Raw genomic sequence first — 20,536 nt, 5'->3', positions numbered from 1 at the left:
TTTTCACATTCTTGATACTGAATTCGGCAAAATAATTTGAGAAAAACCAAAAGGTTTCGAAACCGAAAAACCATTTGCAAATGCTAAATTATTTTTTGCATTATTGTTGTTGTAATTTAGTATTAATTAAAACTTATACGCATATAACGCAAAAAAGAGACGATATTGTCGCTTAAAATTACTAGCGTGTGCGCTAAACGGTCGAAACGGTACAAACGCACGGTCGAATCGGTACATTTTTGTTTACGAGTATAAATTTAACGTTTAAGCTTGAAATACGCCACTACCGCCATTTTTTTTTCATTTGACTCAACTAATTTAAATATAAATGGAGATATTTCTAATTATAATGGTTGTAAGCTAAATATCAAAAACCCAAAAAAAAAAAACGAAATGAAAATGTGACCTTTCGAACAACGCCCAAACAAAAATCGAAATTCAACTTCTTGCAAAAACAAAAATATAAATAAATAAAGAAAAATATATATATATACCAAACAAAAGAGAGTAGTAAACCAATATTGAGAGATTTTTTTAACGAACATAAAATTTTAGAAAGAGTTTTATTATTATTATTTTGTTACTTTAACGCTAAAACTAAAAAAAAAATTAATACTAGCGTAATTAATTTTTGGCACGAACACACACATGCCGCTTAAGGACTTGTGGCAGCTAAATGCAAAAATAGAGAGAAAATGAGAAAAAGTGTTGAAAAGAGAGAATTTAAATAGCCACAAAGCGTCAGAAAGTAAACGTTGTAAGTGGCAAGCGTGCTGCAAAGTCGACGCTGAAAAGCCCCTCTTGTTTTTTGGCAACACAAACATATTTATAAAATAATAATTATAAAAAAAATATTTTAAAACTGCAGCTAACAAATAATTTTCAGTAGATTTGATTTGAAAAACGTATATTTTTTAAAGTATTTTAGAGCGTCATAAAGCATAATTTCTAAATTTGATTTTTTGTACTTTGAAAAATTCGTTATGTCCAAAATAGTTGGTAAAAAAAAAATTTAAAAAAAATAAAAACAAAATTAAATATTGCTGAAAATTTTCCATCTTCTCCTTTTCCTCTTTGAGTTCTCATTCTCATTTGATTCATTTGAGTTTTTAATATCGTTGCTTTTAATTTGCCATTTTGAATTGAGAAAGTGTGGCAGCACCGCACTTCTTTTCATACTTACTAAAGACAGTCTCCTTTTTAACATACATTTATATATTTTTTATGAAACTTCACTTTTATAAATTTGTTTCTCCTCACTTTAATTTTGAAATTATTTGCAACAAACGAAAAATGAGAAAACTATTCCGAGAATGTAATGCCACTTAAGTGTAACTTTATATATATTTTCTCAAAGACAAAGAAAACGAAGAAAAGCAATCGAATACTATTTATCATTTTTTTTTACATAATTTTTATAAAACTTTAACACGAGCGTTGTGTTTTTTTAATTCAATTCAAAAACAATTCAATTGAAACCGAACAAAGCGAAAACGTAATGTAGACAAAAGAAAAGCAAAACCACAAAGTAAAACAAAAGCAAATACAAAAGTCAAATAAAAAAGTAAAAAAAGTAAAAAACTGTAATGCAAAGTAACGCCAAAGCGTAGTACGAAAGAAGTTGATGTTGGATTTTTGTTTGGTGTTGTTCCAGGAAACGTCCGATTCGCCGCACGTTGCTGCTGCTGGCGGCATCTCGGTTAGCGCTGGCGGTGGCGGCAATGTCGCATGTTCCACATCGGCCGCTGCCGCTGCCGCAGCCATTGCTGCGTCGGCCGCCTCCACCTCTCACGGTCTTGACCAATCGCAAACCCCGCCGCCCCTCTATCAGTGTATATATTGCGGCCACACATTCCAGCACCAAAGCAAGCTAACGCGACACATACTCTCGCATTCGCTAAAAACGCTGGAGTATCGCGAGACCGCACAGCATCCGCTCTTGCATTCGCATTTGCTGTCGCACGACCTCAATTTGGCGCAGTTGCCACAATTTACCACGTACCAAATGAATGCCGCCGCATTGGCGGCTAGCGGCGCCGATACTCAGGAACAACAAGCAGCTGCCGCTGTTATGGCTGCCGCTATGGAGCTGGCGGCCACATGCGGTAGTGTTGGTGCGCGTAGCGCACTCGATCTCGACGGCAGTGGTGGCAGACTTGGCCACGGCGGTGGTGTTGGTGGCGGTTCGGCAACAGGCAATAGCGGCATTAGTGGCTCGTCAGCGGGTAGTGGCGGTATGGTATTGAGCGGCGCTGGTTCGTCGTCTTCTTCGACATCGGCAGCGGCGGCGGCAGCGGCCGCAGCTGCATTGGCTGCTTCGTCGTCGACATCGGGCTCGTTGTTGGGCGCCTCATCGAGTGGCGCCGATCCGAATGGCGTTGTGCTGTGCAAATTTTGTGGCAAAAGTTTTCCCGATGTCCACGTGTTGATCGGGCATCTGCCGGTGCATACGGGCGAACGACCATTTAAATGTGAGTTCTGTGGCAAGGCGTTCAAGCTGCGCCATCATATGAAAGACCATTGTCGCGTCCACACGGGTAAGTACACTATTTATCCTATTTATTTAATTAATGCAGTATTAGCGGCAATGCACAACAGAAGTAGAAACGAGAGTTCAGTGGAAGAGGAGAATTTAAGAATGAGAAGATTTTTTTTTAGAAAAGCGAAAAGTCAATGTAGACGTAATCGTAAAATTAAGTTCGTCACTCTATTAGGTGTTCAAAAGCCCTGAAACGTATTCCAAATGATAAGCTTCTAAGTCTTTTACCGGTCTTAACTATTAGTTGTTTGTTCTTTATGGCGTTACCAGATCTTTCATTAATTCAAAATTAGCTGAAAATGTCTGGATTTCAAGAAGATCGTCTTCTGATCTCATTCTAAGCCGAAATTGTGCTGAAGCCGACAGATATAAAAGAATTTTCGGAAGTAGTTCTCTTTAGCAGGTCTTTCTTCTCAGTTATTCCAATAAAGTTTGGGGAGAGAGAATTTTGAGAGACCTAAGAAACAATAGTGGAACGAACTGGAGAAAACTCACGCTACTGTCAATGTTGCTGTTAACGTTATACTTGCAAGCGTTCACGTACAAAGTGTTTATCTATCGGTCGGGTTAATTTCATGGTCTTATCGTTTGAGAAGTTAAGCCGATTGGTGTAAAGAGAGATCATAATTAGAGGAAAAATTCTTCTCTCGAATCACTTTCAAGGATTGAAATAATCTTAAAACATGTTATTTGCTAATGAAAGCTTAAACACTGAGTTGATTACTCCAACATATTTATAACTCCCTTCGTTTCTGCTTCAGTTAAGCACCGTATAGTCTTTAAGATAATTTTTTTAACCTTATATTCATTCATTTCTTCGTTCCGCGCTCCAACCATGACATCTCACCCGTTAGGTGAACGACCCTTCCGCTGTCACATGTGCGGGAAGACCTTCTCACGCTCAACCATACTCAAGGCGCACGAGAAAACCCATTTTCCCAAGTATGTGCGCAAATATCTCTCACCAAGCCCTGTCGACACAAAGGATGAACTACCACAATAGTGAAGCGATTTTAGTTTGCTACTAAACTACTACTATTATTATTACTACTACAACTACAACATACAGGATAATAATAATTATAATTACTACAACTGACGATGAGCGATCGTGATCTATACATAGCTAGCAGGGACCGATATTGGCGAGGTCCGCTTGTAAGATCATGATCAAGACACCATAAAGAAGATGATGCAGGTGAAGCAGTGCCGACTTTGCTAAAATACAAACAAACAAACATAAATATAAAGTAATCGATGACAAACCTCGACGACAAAGAATTTTGTGGCTAAGCGCAGAGAGTGATGCCACTTAATAATTTATTTAAAGAAAACAAAAAGTAAAAAAAAAATACAAAAACAACCTAGTAAAACTAAAAGTCTGCATGAGCATACAAACAGCAGCAATTATATACTTATCTTATACATATTTGTAACGTAAATACATACATACATATACACAAGAGAATAAGTGGTAGTAAGAGTGTGTGAAAAAGAGACACATATATAATGATACATATGAAAGAGACAAGCTGAGAAGCAACACATATGCATGCACATAAAAACACTTACAGTTATATACACATACCGTTATTTGAGAGGAAGAGTAAGTGATGCACGTGGAGAAAGCTAAAGTTAAAATAAGTAAAAATTGTCATTATATACAAACATACAAGTATATACATGAAAAACCAATATATATCTATATATATATACATATATATACATGCATATATATATTTAAAATAGTTGTAAAAATTAATAATAATTAACGCAAGCGACAAGCGAAAGCGAATAGTGAGTGCAGTGTAGAAATTTTAGGTTAGGAGCGAAGCTAAAATTAAACGCTAAGCGTAAATGCAAAATTTTAATTGCATTTTTTACAAATAGGATTTGTGTACAGAGTGTGTTGAGCAGGCAAGTTATATGACACTAAGAAAATAGCGTTAGTGAGCAAAGCGTAAGGCATGAGCGAGCGATACTAGCCAGAGAACTCATGCTTGCAAAACGAGAGTGAAATATCGTTTGCTTCAAGCAGGCAAGAGAGCAAGCTGTCCAGTTTTCGCTCAATACATAAACATATGCATACATACTAACATATGTGTGTGAGTATATGAAATAGTGAGTCCTAAATGCTGCAACTGTAGGAGAGTAGCAAATGAAATAGAGAGAGAGCCGTTGCTTATGGAGCTGCGCTTTTACAGACAGACATACATACATTATACAAGTCATATTATTATTTCTTAATTAGTAATCTATTTTATTAAACTACATTTGAATGTGTACTTTAAACTTTAAGTGAAAGCAAGTAGTTCTAAGAGAATTACAAAATGGGAAGCTGAGAGAGAAGGAAATGAATATAAGAAGGTTACGGACAGAGAGAGAAAGAGACAAAGTACGAGAGAGAGTGTCGTGAAAGAGTGAGAGAGCAAAGTTTTCACTTTATTACAAAGCAGACAAAGCTTGGTTGATAGAGCGCCCAAATTTAGAAGGAACAGGAAATGAGTTGAGAATTTTTCAAGCTAGATTTTTTTTTGGTGTTACTTATGCTTTCATTGTACAGTTAAACAATGTGTATTATATGGTTTTTGTTACATATTGCAATACAAGAAATATATACATACATACACATGCTTGTGTATGTATGTAAATAATATTAATTTTTCACAATTAACCGTTAGCTGCAACGCATATGCTAGCGTTTGCAAGATCTCATGTGATCCGTTTTTTTTATATACATATGTATAACAAACAAATATACATACACACATATATAGAAACGGTCTCACCTTTGTGGGTGACTGAGTTAAACATATAATCCTTCAATACATATGCACTTACATATGTATGTAGTTATGTTTCAAAGCAAACCCAAATAATTATCGTTTACAATATCGCTAATATATATACAGATAAATACATACATATATAGCAGCACAGCGACACAAATAACAGTAAATATTAGATTTTATAGCGATAATTCAGCAAAGTCATGGTTGTTTATGCGCATACGCGTAGTTTACGTTCGATTTTCCAACATTCTTGGAAACAAGACTTGGGTTTGAAAGCTCTAGCTTCTCAATAGGAATTGCAGTTACCGTTTTTGTTAGATTTTTCCATACCGGTTTTCTTTTATAACAGTTATAGTCAATACTTAAGTGTAACATATAATATACATATATACAGTTTTATAAATTACATAGGTACGAAATATACACATAAAAAGTAATAAATGGCATTGGAAAAACCAACTCACAGTACGATGGACTTTTTTACAATAACATAGTTGAGCATTATGAGCTTTTTACAACAACAATAACACAACAATTACAGTTACAATAGAATAACCAATTGGTGCTAATAAACTACAAACTTATATAGAATGAAACACGAAACGTCAATACAAACGTTCACACACTTATTTTGCATAGAAGAACGGCGAGTTACAAATTAAAAATGATTGCTACAAAAATAATACTTTGCATAATTATATAACATAGTAAAGGTTTTATTGAAAGCTCATTTTAAATTATATCTTCCATAAAATGGATATACAAAATTTGATTTGGTGTATAATACATGCATATATATTCTATCAAAAAATTTTAATGAAAGCTCTAAGCTGTACATACCTCCCAAAGTGTGGCGAGTGTTTTTCGCGAAAAGCTCTAAAAAAAATAAAAGAAATTTGCCTTGTTTCTATAAAAATTTTGCAAATAATTTATATTTATATACAAAAATATTAAAAGCCTTGAAGCTTTCAAAACCACTGCTTTCAGTGCTTTTCACAGTGTGAGAAGCACTCCCATACATATTCAAATTTTTAAACTTGAAATTTTTATGTTTGAGTAACAACTTAAAAAGCTCTTATTCGTACTTTTTATACTTTTTTATAAAGATTTAACAAACAAGTTTCAACTGTTAGTTTCAAAGTTTAAAGAAATGCTCGCTCATGAATTTTAGTTCCAAAATTGCCTGTCGAGCTTTTTTATAAAGTCACAGCTTCGTATTAACCCATTTTTCTCTGAAGGCGTTTTTTTAAGCTAATGAAAGCTATCGTTTGAAGTTTCGATGCAGTGAATTTCCCAAGCTTTCAAATTTATAAAAACTTTCGGATGAGAATTTTATTGGTCGAACTATTTCCATTCAACATTTTTTTTTAAGAAGCTTCATTTATAAAATTTGTGAAGCTTTAGAAATATTGAGTTTTTCATCCAATCTTTATTTCTCTATTTTATGAAGCTTTCGAAATATGGATTTTAAAAGCTTTTGTATGAGGACTTCATAATTCAGAAAAAGTCATGTCCAAAATCTTTTCAAACAAACTTCGTTGCTAAATTTGTGGAGCTTTCAAAAAAAGAGTTTTTTATATGATGACTTTAAATTTTTTTCAAGCAAGCTTTATTTCTAATATTAGCTAAACTTTCAATATATGAATTTTAAAAAATCATCAATTTTTTTTAAACACACTGCCTTGCTTAAATTTGTAAAGCTTTAAAAATATGAATTTTAAGAGCTTTTGTGTCAGAACTTAAAATCTTTGCAGACAAGTTCAATTGGCAAAATAAAATATTATATATATAATATATATATTTAATTGTTTACAACAACAATAACCTTAACTGCAATGAGTAATTTGATAAGTATTTAATTAAGCTTTACCTACATATGTATGTATGTAGTAATCTTTTCATTTAAGAGCTTTCAATAGAACTAAATACTAGCCAAAGTGAGCTTTTAATACATTTTGAAAATATCTTATAGTTCAGACAAACAAAACTATGTACTTTTATATAAAGCTTTTACCAAAGCTTTTCACTAGTTTTTTATGACCCGATATTGACTTCTTTACTTTGACGAAAATACAAAAACTCAACCCAATGAACACACATGTGCATATACAACACGAGCGCATACAAACATAACCCCAAAGAAAATTAAAAACAAAAAACAATAACAACACTAAACGACTCAAAAATAACAGGATTAAATAAAAAATTTCAATGAAAGCAAAAAATGATGAGCGATAAAAATGTATGTAAATGTAGTTTGTTAGAAAATGAAAGGAAAGTGTAGATAAGTATTTCAAAAAGGACTGTGCAGAATTTTAAGGCAAAATAGAGATAACAAACAAACACTTAAAAAGAGACAAAAATGTCTATAAGGCTTAATAAATTACGTAGAAAAGGCGACGTAGAGTAGCAGAGAAAAGACACTGAGCAAAATTAGGGTCAGCAAGCAAGCGATAAAATGTGAAACTTAAATTAGTTGGCGTTAAAGAGGCAGAGCAGACAACCGAAGAGAGCGAGAGCGATAAAAAGTAAACAGAAAATTTATTGCATAGAGAATATCTGTGATCTTAACGATATTTATAAAATACATACATATAAAGAATAAAACGAAGAAAACAATTTAAAAACTATATATAAAAAATCGATGGAAATGAACACAACAACACAAAAGATAAACAAGTAAACCAAAATAAAATAAATAAAATTCTGAACATATTATAAGCTTAAAAGTAAAAAAAGGCGTAACTGTTTCAGCATAAAACAGTTAAAGAGGCAAGAAAAAAAATGTCATAAATATGCAAATACCGTAGAAGCGTACACAAACAAGTGAGTAATGTTATAAAGCGCATTTGTAGGAAAGCAGTCAGCTAGAAATGGAAGGCAAAAGGCAAATGCGCGCATGCGCGTAGTTCTATAAAATGTTTTGCTTTGTTTTTGTATGTAGAGCACGCTAGTAGCAAGCGTTTATAGTTTCATTTTCAAATTTTAGGGCGAAGGATCACAACAGGCCACATAAATAGTACTTGCGGACAGGCGTAATTAGCTTTATATACATATATTTCGGCTTATATGTATATACTATGTATACATATATATATATATAAAAATTAAATATATAACTTAATACCCACACTCAAACACACACACCACACAGATAAACACACAGATACTTGCACACATGCACAGTTATTTTATTTAGAACGCTTTCGGCTAACAGTTATGCATAGAAAACAACAAAAACAACAATATATATTGTAATCTTAATAATAAAAGTGTAAAAGATAATACTTTTGCGGCACTTTGGCATAAATATAAGTTGAAAAAATTAACACTTTATGTTTATTCTTTTTATATTCTTTAGAATTACACAAACCTGTGTAATATAAACAAGAGAAAACATTACTTCTACTTTCTCTGTATACAAATAAATACATAAATAAGTGCATATATTTATTCGATTTGTATGTACATATAAATTTTCTCTAATTTTTTCTTAATATAATTTGGGCTTTTTACAAATTGTGTAAAATTAATAAAACTAACAAATTATCTAAAGTTTATATAACAAAAATATTTATATACATACATACATATGTACTTTTATGTAAAGCATATTCTATAAGGTAGTGAGACAAAAAGTTAACACAAACAGACATATTTAAAGCAAAACAAAAAAAAAGCAAAAAAAATAACAAATAACAAAATTATACAGTGTAAAAAAAACAATGTATAAGTGCATACAAAATTTCTATTTAGGTAAAAGCAAAAACAAGAACAAGCAAAAATATTAGAAACTTTAGTAATAGCGAGCATGAAAAGATTTAGCAAGAAAAGTTTAGAAAAAAAACATTTTTAGGCAAAAAACAATAAAAAACTTTCGATAATTTAAATATATACACACATACATAAAAAACAAATGCATATATAAGTCTTGCACAATACATACATACATATGTACACAGGTCCCACTGTCAATATAGTAACCCCTGCTAAAAGATACTGCTAAAGAAAAGCAACAACAAATTTTGACTTGCTTATATTATATGAAAATTATTTCTATTTGTTTTGTTAAAATATGTAATTTTGTATTGAGGGCTTAAAATACTAAATTCAATATTATAGGAAAAATTTATTTTTCATAATTTGTGGTTTTTTGATTTTAATGCAAAATTTTTAAAGAAGGTCAACATTTTAAACGGTTTTACTGCATACATTTAAGCGCTAAAAATGAAAGCTTAATAAGCTTACACGCGATATTCTACTTAAAGGGTTGCGTCATATAAACTGAAATAGCTCCCAAGCTTACGCTTACAGGCAAAACACTTTTATATTGAGCTTTCACATAAATTTTTCATTTGGAATAGACTTCCACATTTTAACAAAAATTAAGCTCTGAAACTTACGTTTTTAAGTTTCCAAAACTGATTTTCACTTCTACATTCTGTACAATTCACATTAAGTGTAATATTTAAAAAATACAATAAATAATAATTTAATATATTTCAAATTTTCAAACAATATTTCATTTTCTGAAAATTGTAGGTATTCTTTGAAAATAAAATAAAAGTCTTAAAAGTGGTATATTTTTAAATTTTAATTATACTTTTAGTTCCGGGACTTTTATGACTTATTGTTAAAAGTTTTAAAAACTACTTATTTTTCAAGTTTTTATTCTCTATTTAGTACCAGCGCTTTTGTTAATAAAAAAGTATTGCTTTTAACTAGCTTTCAATAAACTAAGAGCCCATATGTATGCAAGTATCGTTCTCATGAAAGCTTAAGAAATTTTTAAATTTTTAAAAGCTTTCCATAAAGCTTTTTTATTTTTTGACCTCAGATATAATAATTTCTTCATAAAGTCTACGGACTGAATATTTTTTGGGAGCTTTTGAAATTTTTTTTAAGTTTATAAACAAACATTTAGTTTTATCAAAGCTTTTCAATTAAGCTTTCTATTGAAACCATAATTTTTGAGTGCTTTGAACACTTTTAGAAACCTGCGTGTAAAATTTTACTTGAAGGTTAAAGTTGTCCTGTCACAAAAGCTTTTCCCCAAAAAGACTTTCCTGTACTGAAACCGATAAAATCGCTTATTTTGCGTAAATGTATGCAGTAAGGCTGGCGAAATAAATAAAACTCAAATTGCCTTCTTCAAAGTTTGGGTAAGAAATCACTTATAGATTTTATAAACTTTATTTTGAAACTACGTTGCCATTTTTCTCCTTGTCCCGTTATGCCAAATTATAAAAGCTGCTAACATCTTAAATTTTTTATTTCTTGTAAAATATTATATATAAATTTTTTTTTATAATACGTAATACATTTCTTTAATTTCGCTGGCGTGCATAACAGTTAAACCAGATGCTGATTCACTGGCGTTGAATAATTAAGGTGTAAACCAATAAAAATGTGCTAAAAAAGATCTCAAAATTTTTATCGTATTAAATAATGATGAAATGGTGAAACGCGTATGTGTAAGGTAATAAAAGATAATAATAATCATAAAAGGAAAAAACCAAAAAAAAAAACAATTGCAAAGAAATTGTTATAAAAAGGAATTAAGCTAACCTATTCAGCGCCACTGCTGCAGCATCGCAAATATAGCGAACATTACTTTCTTAAAAATTTTAATGTTGAGGCGTCATTGAAACTTCAAAAAGCTACTTTTTAACGCACTGCACTTTTTTTACAATTTTTTTTTTAATGAACATTGCGCGACTAGAGTCTCGTTAAATTTAAGCTTTCATACCTATATACACGGATGGAAAAACAAACCTTAGGCAAAATTCAAAATTCTAAATTCAAAAAAGAAGAAGAAGAAGTATATTAGTAATATAAAAAACCAAATTACATAAAAATCAAGTAAACACGCGTGAAACCCCCTTTCGGCAACAACTTTTGGATAAACAATTTGGCTGTGATAGTGTTAAAAACTACATTCATGAAAATTCAAATTGAATGTGTGTAAAATAAATACATTTTAGCATAATTAGAATTATTATAATTTCTCTCTCATTTTATCAACTATACAAATATATTATAATTTTTCCAAATTTTTTAGGCAGTATTAAATTTATGATAAATATTTAAAAAATAATAATAATAATTAAAGAGAAAAGCGAAAATGTGATGTTAAAAATTTTTTAATTCGAAATCAATGCGATAACCTGTAGACTTAAAGCAAAAACAAAAAACCAATGCACAAACCCAACACACTGATAAAATAAAAAAAATTTAAATTTTAAATTTAGGCAAGCAATGCAAAGCTAAGGTAACCTAATAAATATAAATGATATACATACTTATATGTATATAAATAAAAATTCAATATATATGTATATATATATATAAAACAAAATTGTGATTTTCGGCCTTTTATGCAAAATTAAACTTTTAGGCAAACTTATAAAAATAAATTAGTAATAACTAAATAATAAAAATTTAATTTAAAATAATGAACAAAAATATTTTGTGCATAGCGAAAACGTAATTAAAAGCAAATGGCAATTGCTTAAAAAATTTTTAACAAACCTATTGCGGCATTACAAATTATGAAAGCTTTAGAAAAGCTTCAATATTTGCATAAAAATTATGAAAGCTTTAGAAAGCTTAACTATTGGCGCCTAAAAGCATTGAAGTGCGTACAAGTCGTGACAAAAAGATCTCAAAATTAAGCATATTAAAGAATTTAAATAATTTCATGCGTAAATATATACATATTTTTTATATAATTTGCGCGCAATTTTTTTTGTAACTATATTTTTTTGAACTTAAAAAAAAGTGTAAGTGCGCATAAAAAGTAGCTTTCGAAACGTCTCTATTAATTAATTTGTATTTTTTATTAATTATTTTGCTAAGGAAAATGTTTGTGTACGCTAAAACATTCCATACAACTAGCTTATGTTTTCAATTTGTTAAAAAAAATGTTCGTTTAAAAACCTTTATCTTTAAAAATAACTGTTATGTGCGCCAGCAAAACAGTTTGCAAGCAGCGCATATATTTTTAAAGTATTTAAAAACTTTAATTTCTTTCATGCCACGTATTTTCTATGTCTATTATTATTATGTGTTTATATTTACTTATTTTTTGTAAAAGAGAATATTTTTAAAATTACTACTTTTTGCTTTATAAAAAACTTTCATGTTAATAATAAGCAGCGAAAATATTTCGATATTTTTTAGCTTATTTGTCTTGTGTTATTTGGGTACAAAAATTCCCAAAAAAAAAAACAATTTAAATGTTGTTAAAAAAAAAATTTTTTTTAAACCAAAAATAAAAAAATTCAAAATTCTACCACACACACACATGTCCCCAAGAAACGTACACACTTTTCCAAGTAACACGCCTCACACCAACTACTTATCTATACATACACAACACCAACAACAATCGCCACGATGAATTTGTAATGTTAATTAATTATTAAATAAACCGTTAATTATAACAAAGAAGATAAAACAAGAAGCGACTTAGCCTAAGCCATTGTTATTTGAGTAAACGTTAAATGATATAAAAATCCAAATGAAATAAAAAATAAAAGATATCACGAAATGAAAACAATAAAAAACAAAAAAAAACAATTTTTGGTTTTATTCCTTAGTTGTATGAAAAAAATTCGTTTTCATTTTCCCATTGTCATTCATTTCATAAAAAACAAAATTGCATGCGTTACAAAATTCATTGTGAATACATTCAACACTCACCAGCACACATAACCATTCACACGCATACATTTACCAGCCCACATATCACACAGTCGCATATATAAAGAAGAAATAGTGTTATGGCGAAAGCACACTAACTATATGTGAAAGCTCTTTTAGTGAGCTTTTTCCACTGCTTTTTCCATGGCTCAAAAGCTCGCTCATGGAGCTTTCCAATTACTACACATGAGCAGTTATTGAAATGAACGTTTTTAAATTTAGTTACTTTTTATATGTATTTGTGTTTGTATTAAAAATATCGTATAATTTGAAAAATGTCTCAGTAACAAAATTTTTGAAGCCCTCAATATGAATGTAGAAAAAACAAAAACGTAAAACTTGTGAAGAAAAGCGCAGCTTTGTATGCGTAATTTACAACGCGTAGCTTGATTGAAGCACTGTATAAATACAAAGAAGATACTATAAAATTATGAATCACATATGTTTGTATATTTAGCGTGAAAATATGAGCTTTCAAAAATTTTGATTTCTAAAAAAAGTATAAGCGAAAGCTCATAAAAATCACATATGTTGTAAAATATGAACTTTCACTTAATTTAATTTATAAAAAAGTACAAGCACAAGCTAACGAAAACCACATATGTTCGTAACTTCAGCGTTAAAATATGAGCTTTTGCCTAATTTAATTTATAAAAAAGTACAAGCACAAGCTAATGAAAATTACATTTGTTCGTAACTTCAGCGTGAAAATATGAGCTTTCACTAACCCTAAATTTATAAAAAAAAATTTACATGAAAGCTCATGCATAGCATAACGTGAATTTAAAAAAAAAACTTTCTTCAGAAGCACCCAGCATTTTTAAGCTTCGTTGAGCTTTCACAATACAGCGCAGCTTTCATGTAAGAACTAAAGCTTCACAAGCTTTTTTTGTTTGTGTTTTTTCGCTACCTTTTTATTTACTCTTTGCATTATTTTAAATAACTTTGTTGCCTTGTTGTCATCTAAATTAAATGGATGTACTACAACATTTTTCGGAAGAATACGCTAAATTTAAATTTTTAGGCAAAATTATACGAGCATTAAAGAAATTCAATTTTAGGAATTACAAACAAAATTTATCATTTTGGTGAAAATTAATAATTTAGGCGAAAAAAATATATATAAAAATTAATAAATTAAAAGAAGGAAAACTTAAGCGAAATTAAAATGTAAGGCTACTTAGAAATCATACACTATATACATGCATATACACACTTATACATATATATACATATAATAAGTGAATATTATGAAAGTAGTGCATTTTTAGGGCAATAATGATTATGAAACTTAATATAGAAAGCAAAAAAAAATTATACACAAAACTCAGAATTAAGTAAAAATTAATGTAGCGGAAAAATCAGCAAAAAAAAATAATAAGAATAATAAAAACAAACACTTCAGGCTCAAAATAATTAAATACATATTCATAAATACATATGTAATTAATATGAATAATCTAAACCCAATAAACATACATACATACATATATACGCGTATATAATGAAATAAAAAGCTCTATGTACAACAAAAGCTATTTTAAAACCCATAACTGCACATACATATAATTATGAAATATGAATTTAAATTAAGTACTTATACATTTTGCAAAAAATTTGTTAACTTCAAATTGCTTTAACTACAGTACTGCAGAAAAGTATACGCTCGTACATAAACGCATATGTACTCGCAGGCAACTTCTACGTTTTTTATCAGCTTGAGGAAGAATTAATGTATACCTATACGGAATGTACGCAAGTACTTAAATACATAATTAATTGTTTATGAAAAATAAATAAAAACAATATTTTGTTGGTTTTTGTGCTGTGCTCGCGCCTCTACAGCCGTAAACATTTAAAAGCCGTGAGAAAAATAATAAAATAAACGAAATGAAAATTATTAAGGCATATTTATGTAAGAATGCAAATGCATTTTTTTAATAAAAGTATCTACTTAAGTTCATGCAATTCTTAAGTATACATATAATCACGCATATATTTATTATTAATATATATAAACACACATTTCCATAAGTCAACAATACATAATAAATTCAGCTTATAGTGCCTCCTATATATAAAAGAAAGAACATAACTCAAAATACGTTTTAAAGTGGAAAAATCACAAGCACAGTTGCATTAAAAAACTGATAACTGTGTCAGCCAAAAGCTTTCAAAATTGGTTTATGAAAATGTATATTTTGTCATCAATGAAAACCAAGACAGGCCAGTCTTTTCCTTATTATATGCCGAAAATATATCTTAACGGCTATGAAAGCTTCTAAAAGCTTTTATCTGAGCTTTCAATTTTAAGGAAAGTAAAATTACGTTCTCTAGCTAACTTTAAATATTGCCTAGAAGAAATTGTATACAGATTTTCAGAAGCTTTTTTTTGTAAAACTGCTCGAAACTTCTGTGTAAGTTATAAAGCTATAAAACTCAAAAGATTTTTTATTGACCAAAGTAGTAAAACATTTTAATAAACGAACATACTTGTATTTAAAAGCGCTGAAGAGCTTTTTTATGCATTTTTTATGAATCATAATTTTCTTTTTTATAAAATATTTATAGAAAGAAATTTTATGTGGATTTTAAAAAAACTGTTGTGCTTTGAGACATTGAAAGCTCTAAAGAAATTCTTTTTTTGTTTTGTGAATCATAATTTTTTTTACAAAATATTTTGAAATTTCATATAGATTTTTATAAGTTATAAGCTACAAATGACAACTGAAGCTTCAAAATTTAACAAAAATAATTAACTTTTAAGCTTTCTACAGTATGGAAGCTGCTAACGCTTTTTGGTCGAAGAAGTTTGCGTCGCAGCTTTTGAGATTTTTTTTTCAAAGTTTCAGTAAAAGCTCAAGTCTTTATACGAATTTGCAAGCTTTTTGTGGAAGCCAACACAATTTATTCTTTCTTACCACACATCTAAAGACCCTTAATTTAATTAAGTACATTATAAATTTGCACCCTTATCGAATATTTCGAAATCTTGGCTGGCACTAAACAAGCAAAGTTTGTGCGTATCGAATTTATAAGAAAATTAACAGAAACAAGGTCAATAAGCTTAAATAATACTGTATACACTTTAAAATAATAAAATTAATGAAAAAATACTAATATATATACAAAAGTATAAAATATAAATAAACCACAAAAAAGTTTCATTACACTAAAAACAACAAGCTAATCGCAAAAAATAAAAGAAAAAAACAAAAACAATATTAAAAAAAAGCATTTTATTTTTTCTTCAATAAAAAAGCTAAAAGCTTAAAACTAAATTCAAACTGAAGTGAGAAAAACTAAAACAGCTTAAATAACAACTCAACAAAAAAATTAAATTTAATAAGCTTTGGCACACAAAATTCAATGTTTTCCAACAAAACCAACAAAAACGTGAAAAAGTAAACAACAAAATTTAGAATTTTCGGTAAATTTTCAAAAACTTTAGAAGAAAAATCAACAAACGGCGCGAAAATTCAGCAAGTTCAAGGACTTGTGTGAAAAAAATCTAAGGGAAATTCAAGCAAAAAAAAGTCAAAAAAATCAAACCAAAATTACAATCAACTCGAAGCAAACGAAAACCTACTTTCAATAACAACAAATTGCAAGTTTCGGCAAACAAAATTCTTGTTGCTATTAGAAGACACTCTGTTCGGCATTATTTCGTTCAGCTTTTCGGTCAATTTGTTCAAATAAAAATATTTATTTAATTAAAATTTTTTTTTTTAATAAAGAAAATAATTTTGATAAGAATATAATTGTATAACAACAACAAAGAAACCGCTACAAGAAAACAAAAAGCTCAGGGTAATACAGATTCTTCCAATTATAACTTAACACTAAATATAAACTAAAAGGAAAAACAAACCAACAAAAAAAGAACATATTAACAATACTACAACAACAAACAATAGCAGCTCAAATAAATAGTCTAAAACTAATGATTACTTTAAAAACAAAAGCATTAAGTGAATTATATACTAGCAGCGACAACAAATACATTACATACAAATTTGCAATAGTACCAGAGTAAAAAAAAAAATACAAACAGCAAAGAAATACAACAACAAATATTTTTACATAATTTTTAATTGCATAAAATTGAACTGATAAATTGAATAAGCGCCGAAGGACACACACAGAAGACGTTAGAAAAATAAGTATGGCAGAAAAATCAGATGAAATGCAATTATTTACAACAACAATCAATAACAATAGTGCTAACAAAACAATAAATAAATGCATAAGAAAATATGTAAATACCACAAATATTTTTAAAAAGAATTTGTCGCAGTTTGTTTTCCCAAAAAAAAAGTGCGAGAAAAGCTTTTACACTTTATTTTTTTACATACGAATCATGTGAAATAGTGCAAAGTATTTCAATTCTCAAATGCCTTTTTTTACAAATAAAATACATAAATAAATGAAATAAACGCGTAATCGGTAAAAACAACAAACACAATAATTAACTGTGAAATATGTGTAAACGGGCATGTGTATATTGGAAGCAGCGGCAAGCATTTCTTGAATAAACCAAATGATGAAAGCTCTTCGGAAAACAAAGCAATGAAAGCGCGTTTGTAAACAAAAAAGTGATTAAAGCGCTTTTTTGAACACGAAACTTGCTGATAAGCTTTCCCTTAAAATCTTGCAATAAAAATTTGCTGAAAGCTTTCACAAAACGCTCGAAAGCCTAACACACATTTTAATATGTGAGCTTTCACTTGTAGCTGCTTTCACATGTTAGCTGTGAAGCCCAGAACAGTTTTCACCACATTAATGCCTTTACAAACTCCCTTACAACATATATAGAAATAATTGAATTGATAATGAATTATAATAGACAACTACATAAACGTCAACAACAACAATTTGCCTTGTTTACTTGAGATATATTTGTTTTTCGATTATACATATATAATATTTTCCACATTCCACAGCCGTTGTTCAATGAACACACTCGTATGTACCCTTAAGTATCCATAAGTGACTACCAGAGTACCAATCCATTTTACCTAAATGCAAGCATACATCAATTATACAAATACACCTATAGTTACAAAAATCCTTGTAGTAGTTATGTATTTAATTGATTTTATACATTTTTTATTATATTAAAATTTTTAAACAACTGTTATGAGAAACTTGTAAAACCGTAAAACAAAAAAAAAAATAGTTACCAAACTACCCTTAATATGTGCTGTTATGTGAAAGTAGCAATACATACATACAAATAACCAGCAATCAGTCCAACAATCGATTATTAATCAATTCCATGTGAAGCGTTCTGCAAATAAACCGATTGATTAATTAAAATATATAATAAACTAAAGATAGCAAAACAAAATATTGAATTTGAGATTTTCCAGTGAATTATTGATAACTGTGGTTTCGCAGGGTTAAAAGTCATGTCTGTTGGAAATAGTTGGTTGACTTCAAATGCCAGGTGATTTGCTGAAGTCAACGTAGCACTTACCGAATTCGTCTTAGGATTTCAGTCAGTGCGGTACTCATAGTAATAAATTTAGACTAGCCTTGATGTGACTAAAAATCCTGTTTGCAACTGTTTTGGAAATTGGTTTCAAGTAGAGTACTTATGTATATGATATATTTGAACTCCGCAATTACTACAATATTTAATTGACAGGAAAAGAATTCAACAGCAAATCCAAGTCCACAAACTAAAAAATAAGCTCCAATATTTCCCAAAAAAATAAGGATAAAAAAATTATTTAAAATTTTCTAAAATATTCTGCACGATAAAATAGGTCAGGTGGTCTAAAAATTAAAACAATATATCAAAGATTATAATAACAATACTAAAAGCTAAAACATTAATTGAGGAATAAATAAAATAAAATAAAATCTGTTGACCTGAATAAATAAAATGAAATGAAATATAAATATATGAAAAGTTAGTGATTTCAATAAAGTTAGTAAAGAAATACATTCAAAGAATACTCTTAAAAACTTCAACTGAAAAATATGTCATGAGAGATTATCGAGGCCAAAGTGCCATCCGTCAGGCTACCGAACAAGTACAGGAAATACTTCACCTAAAATTAAACTGAACTTCCATCTGACATTACTAAGGATCAATAGGTCTATGTATGGCGTGACAGCCGACCAGTATAACCTAACCTAACCTATCAAGGAAATATCAAACTACCAAAAACACAACTGATTTTAATATATGGATATTGAGATCAGCTAAAAGACAAGCATGTAGACCCGATAGAGTTTAGACAAAATACACTAAGATACGATATTTAATGAAATCTCTCATTATAACAAGAGAATATAAAAAAACATGATATAACATAACAAACATAACATAACAGAACATGAGATAACATAACACAACATAACATAACGTAACGTAATATTGCATTACATAATATTATATAACATAACCTAGCATAACTAACATATCAACACATAACATAACAAATTTTGACATTGAGGGAAAATAAATATGACAAAAGACCACGACCTGACCACGTCGTATGCAACGCGAATACAATTACAACAATACCATACAACAACTAGCAGCAATATTACCACAAAGCAATCCTTAATACAAAAACCGAATCTAAAGCATTTCAATAAACATTTTCTATAAAACAATATGTAACAATTAAATCGATAACTAATTTGAGTGCCAAGCTATTAAAAGAATAAGAATTAAATAAGTGATAAATAAATTAATTAATTTCAAACAAAAACAAAAAAAAAACATACAAACAAAAAAATAATGAAATAAAAACATAATTGGTAAAAAATTCGATTACAAATGCGAAATACATACACATACATATGTATATATACAATTGGTTGAGAGCAATGCAGCGCCAATTTTCAGTTTAGCAAGCCAAATTTCTTAATATAAAAACCAAAAAAATATTTGTACATAGCAAAAACCAACAAATTGTACGAAAACCAATTACAAAAACAAAATATTGAGCCCAAACTAACATAATTAATTGCAACAACAAATCTTTTTTACTTCAAACAATTTTGAAAAACAAGACACAACTCAAAAACAGCACGCTGAACGTAAGCGCCGGCAATTTTTTCCAGTGTATTTATGCGAATAATGGAGCAATTTTTTTCAAAAAAAACTAAAAATTAACTAAAATAAAAATCTCGATAATTTTTAACTAAAAAAAAGTCGATATTTTGCTGATTTTTGGTTACAGCAACAAAATAAAAATAAAATAATAAATAGCATAGTTGATTTAAAAAGTAAGCATATAAATAATTTAAGAGCATAAAAGTTATGAAAACACATACATACATACACACTGTAGTGCCTAATCCCCTTAAAAAGAAAAACAGAAATATAAATTACAAGTAAATGAAGTGAGAATACGCATAAAATTATATATATATACATACATATATACTAAAATATTATATTATTTTCTAAGAATTTAAACATAACAGTACATATAAACAACTGGAAATTAAGAACACACAAAATACTGGACAAAACGCT

The 20,536-nt window shown here is 29.2% G+C and overlaps 2 protein-coding genes across 6 annotated transcripts in view; both read left to right on the top strand.

The window, feature by feature from the left end:
• Positions 1–20,536, top strand: part of mamo (maternal gene required for meiosis) — a 363,978-nt gene that overhangs the window by 329,982 nt on the left and 13,460 nt on the right. The gene's annotated exons all lie outside the window — the stretch shown is intronic.
• LOC118680815 (protein sister of odd and bowel-like) lies at positions 1,625–12,912 on the top strand. Its single transcript, XM_036362278.2, has 2 exons — positions 1,625–2,537; positions 3,394–12,912. Exons 1-2 carry the CDS (start codon positions 1,625–1,627, stop codon positions 3,540–3,542), a joined length of 1,062 nt encoding a protein of 353 aa, XP_036218171.1. The 3' UTR covers positions 3,543–12,912.

The sequence above is a fragment of the Bactrocera oleae genome, chromosome 5, assembly GCF_042242935.1.
Source record: "Bactrocera oleae isolate idBacOlea1 chromosome 5, idBacOlea1, whole genome shotgun sequence".
NCBI classification, from domain to species: domain Eukaryota; kingdom Metazoa; phylum Arthropoda; class Insecta; order Diptera; family Tephritidae; genus Bactrocera; species Bactrocera oleae.
This window is presented reverse-complemented; position numbering and strand designations above follow the sequence as displayed.

What these genes read in the sequence shown, in the direction of transcription:
- LOC118680815 (XM_036362278.2), top strand. Translation starts at nt 1,625, where the DNA reads ATGTTGGATTTTTGTTTGGTGTTGTTCCAGGAAACGTCCGATTCGCCG. An exon ending in CCATTGTCGCGTCCACACGG is followed by an intron (nt 2,538 to 3,393) that starts GTAAGTACACTA and finishes CTCACCCGTTAG; the next exon opens with GTGAACGACCCTTCCGCTGT.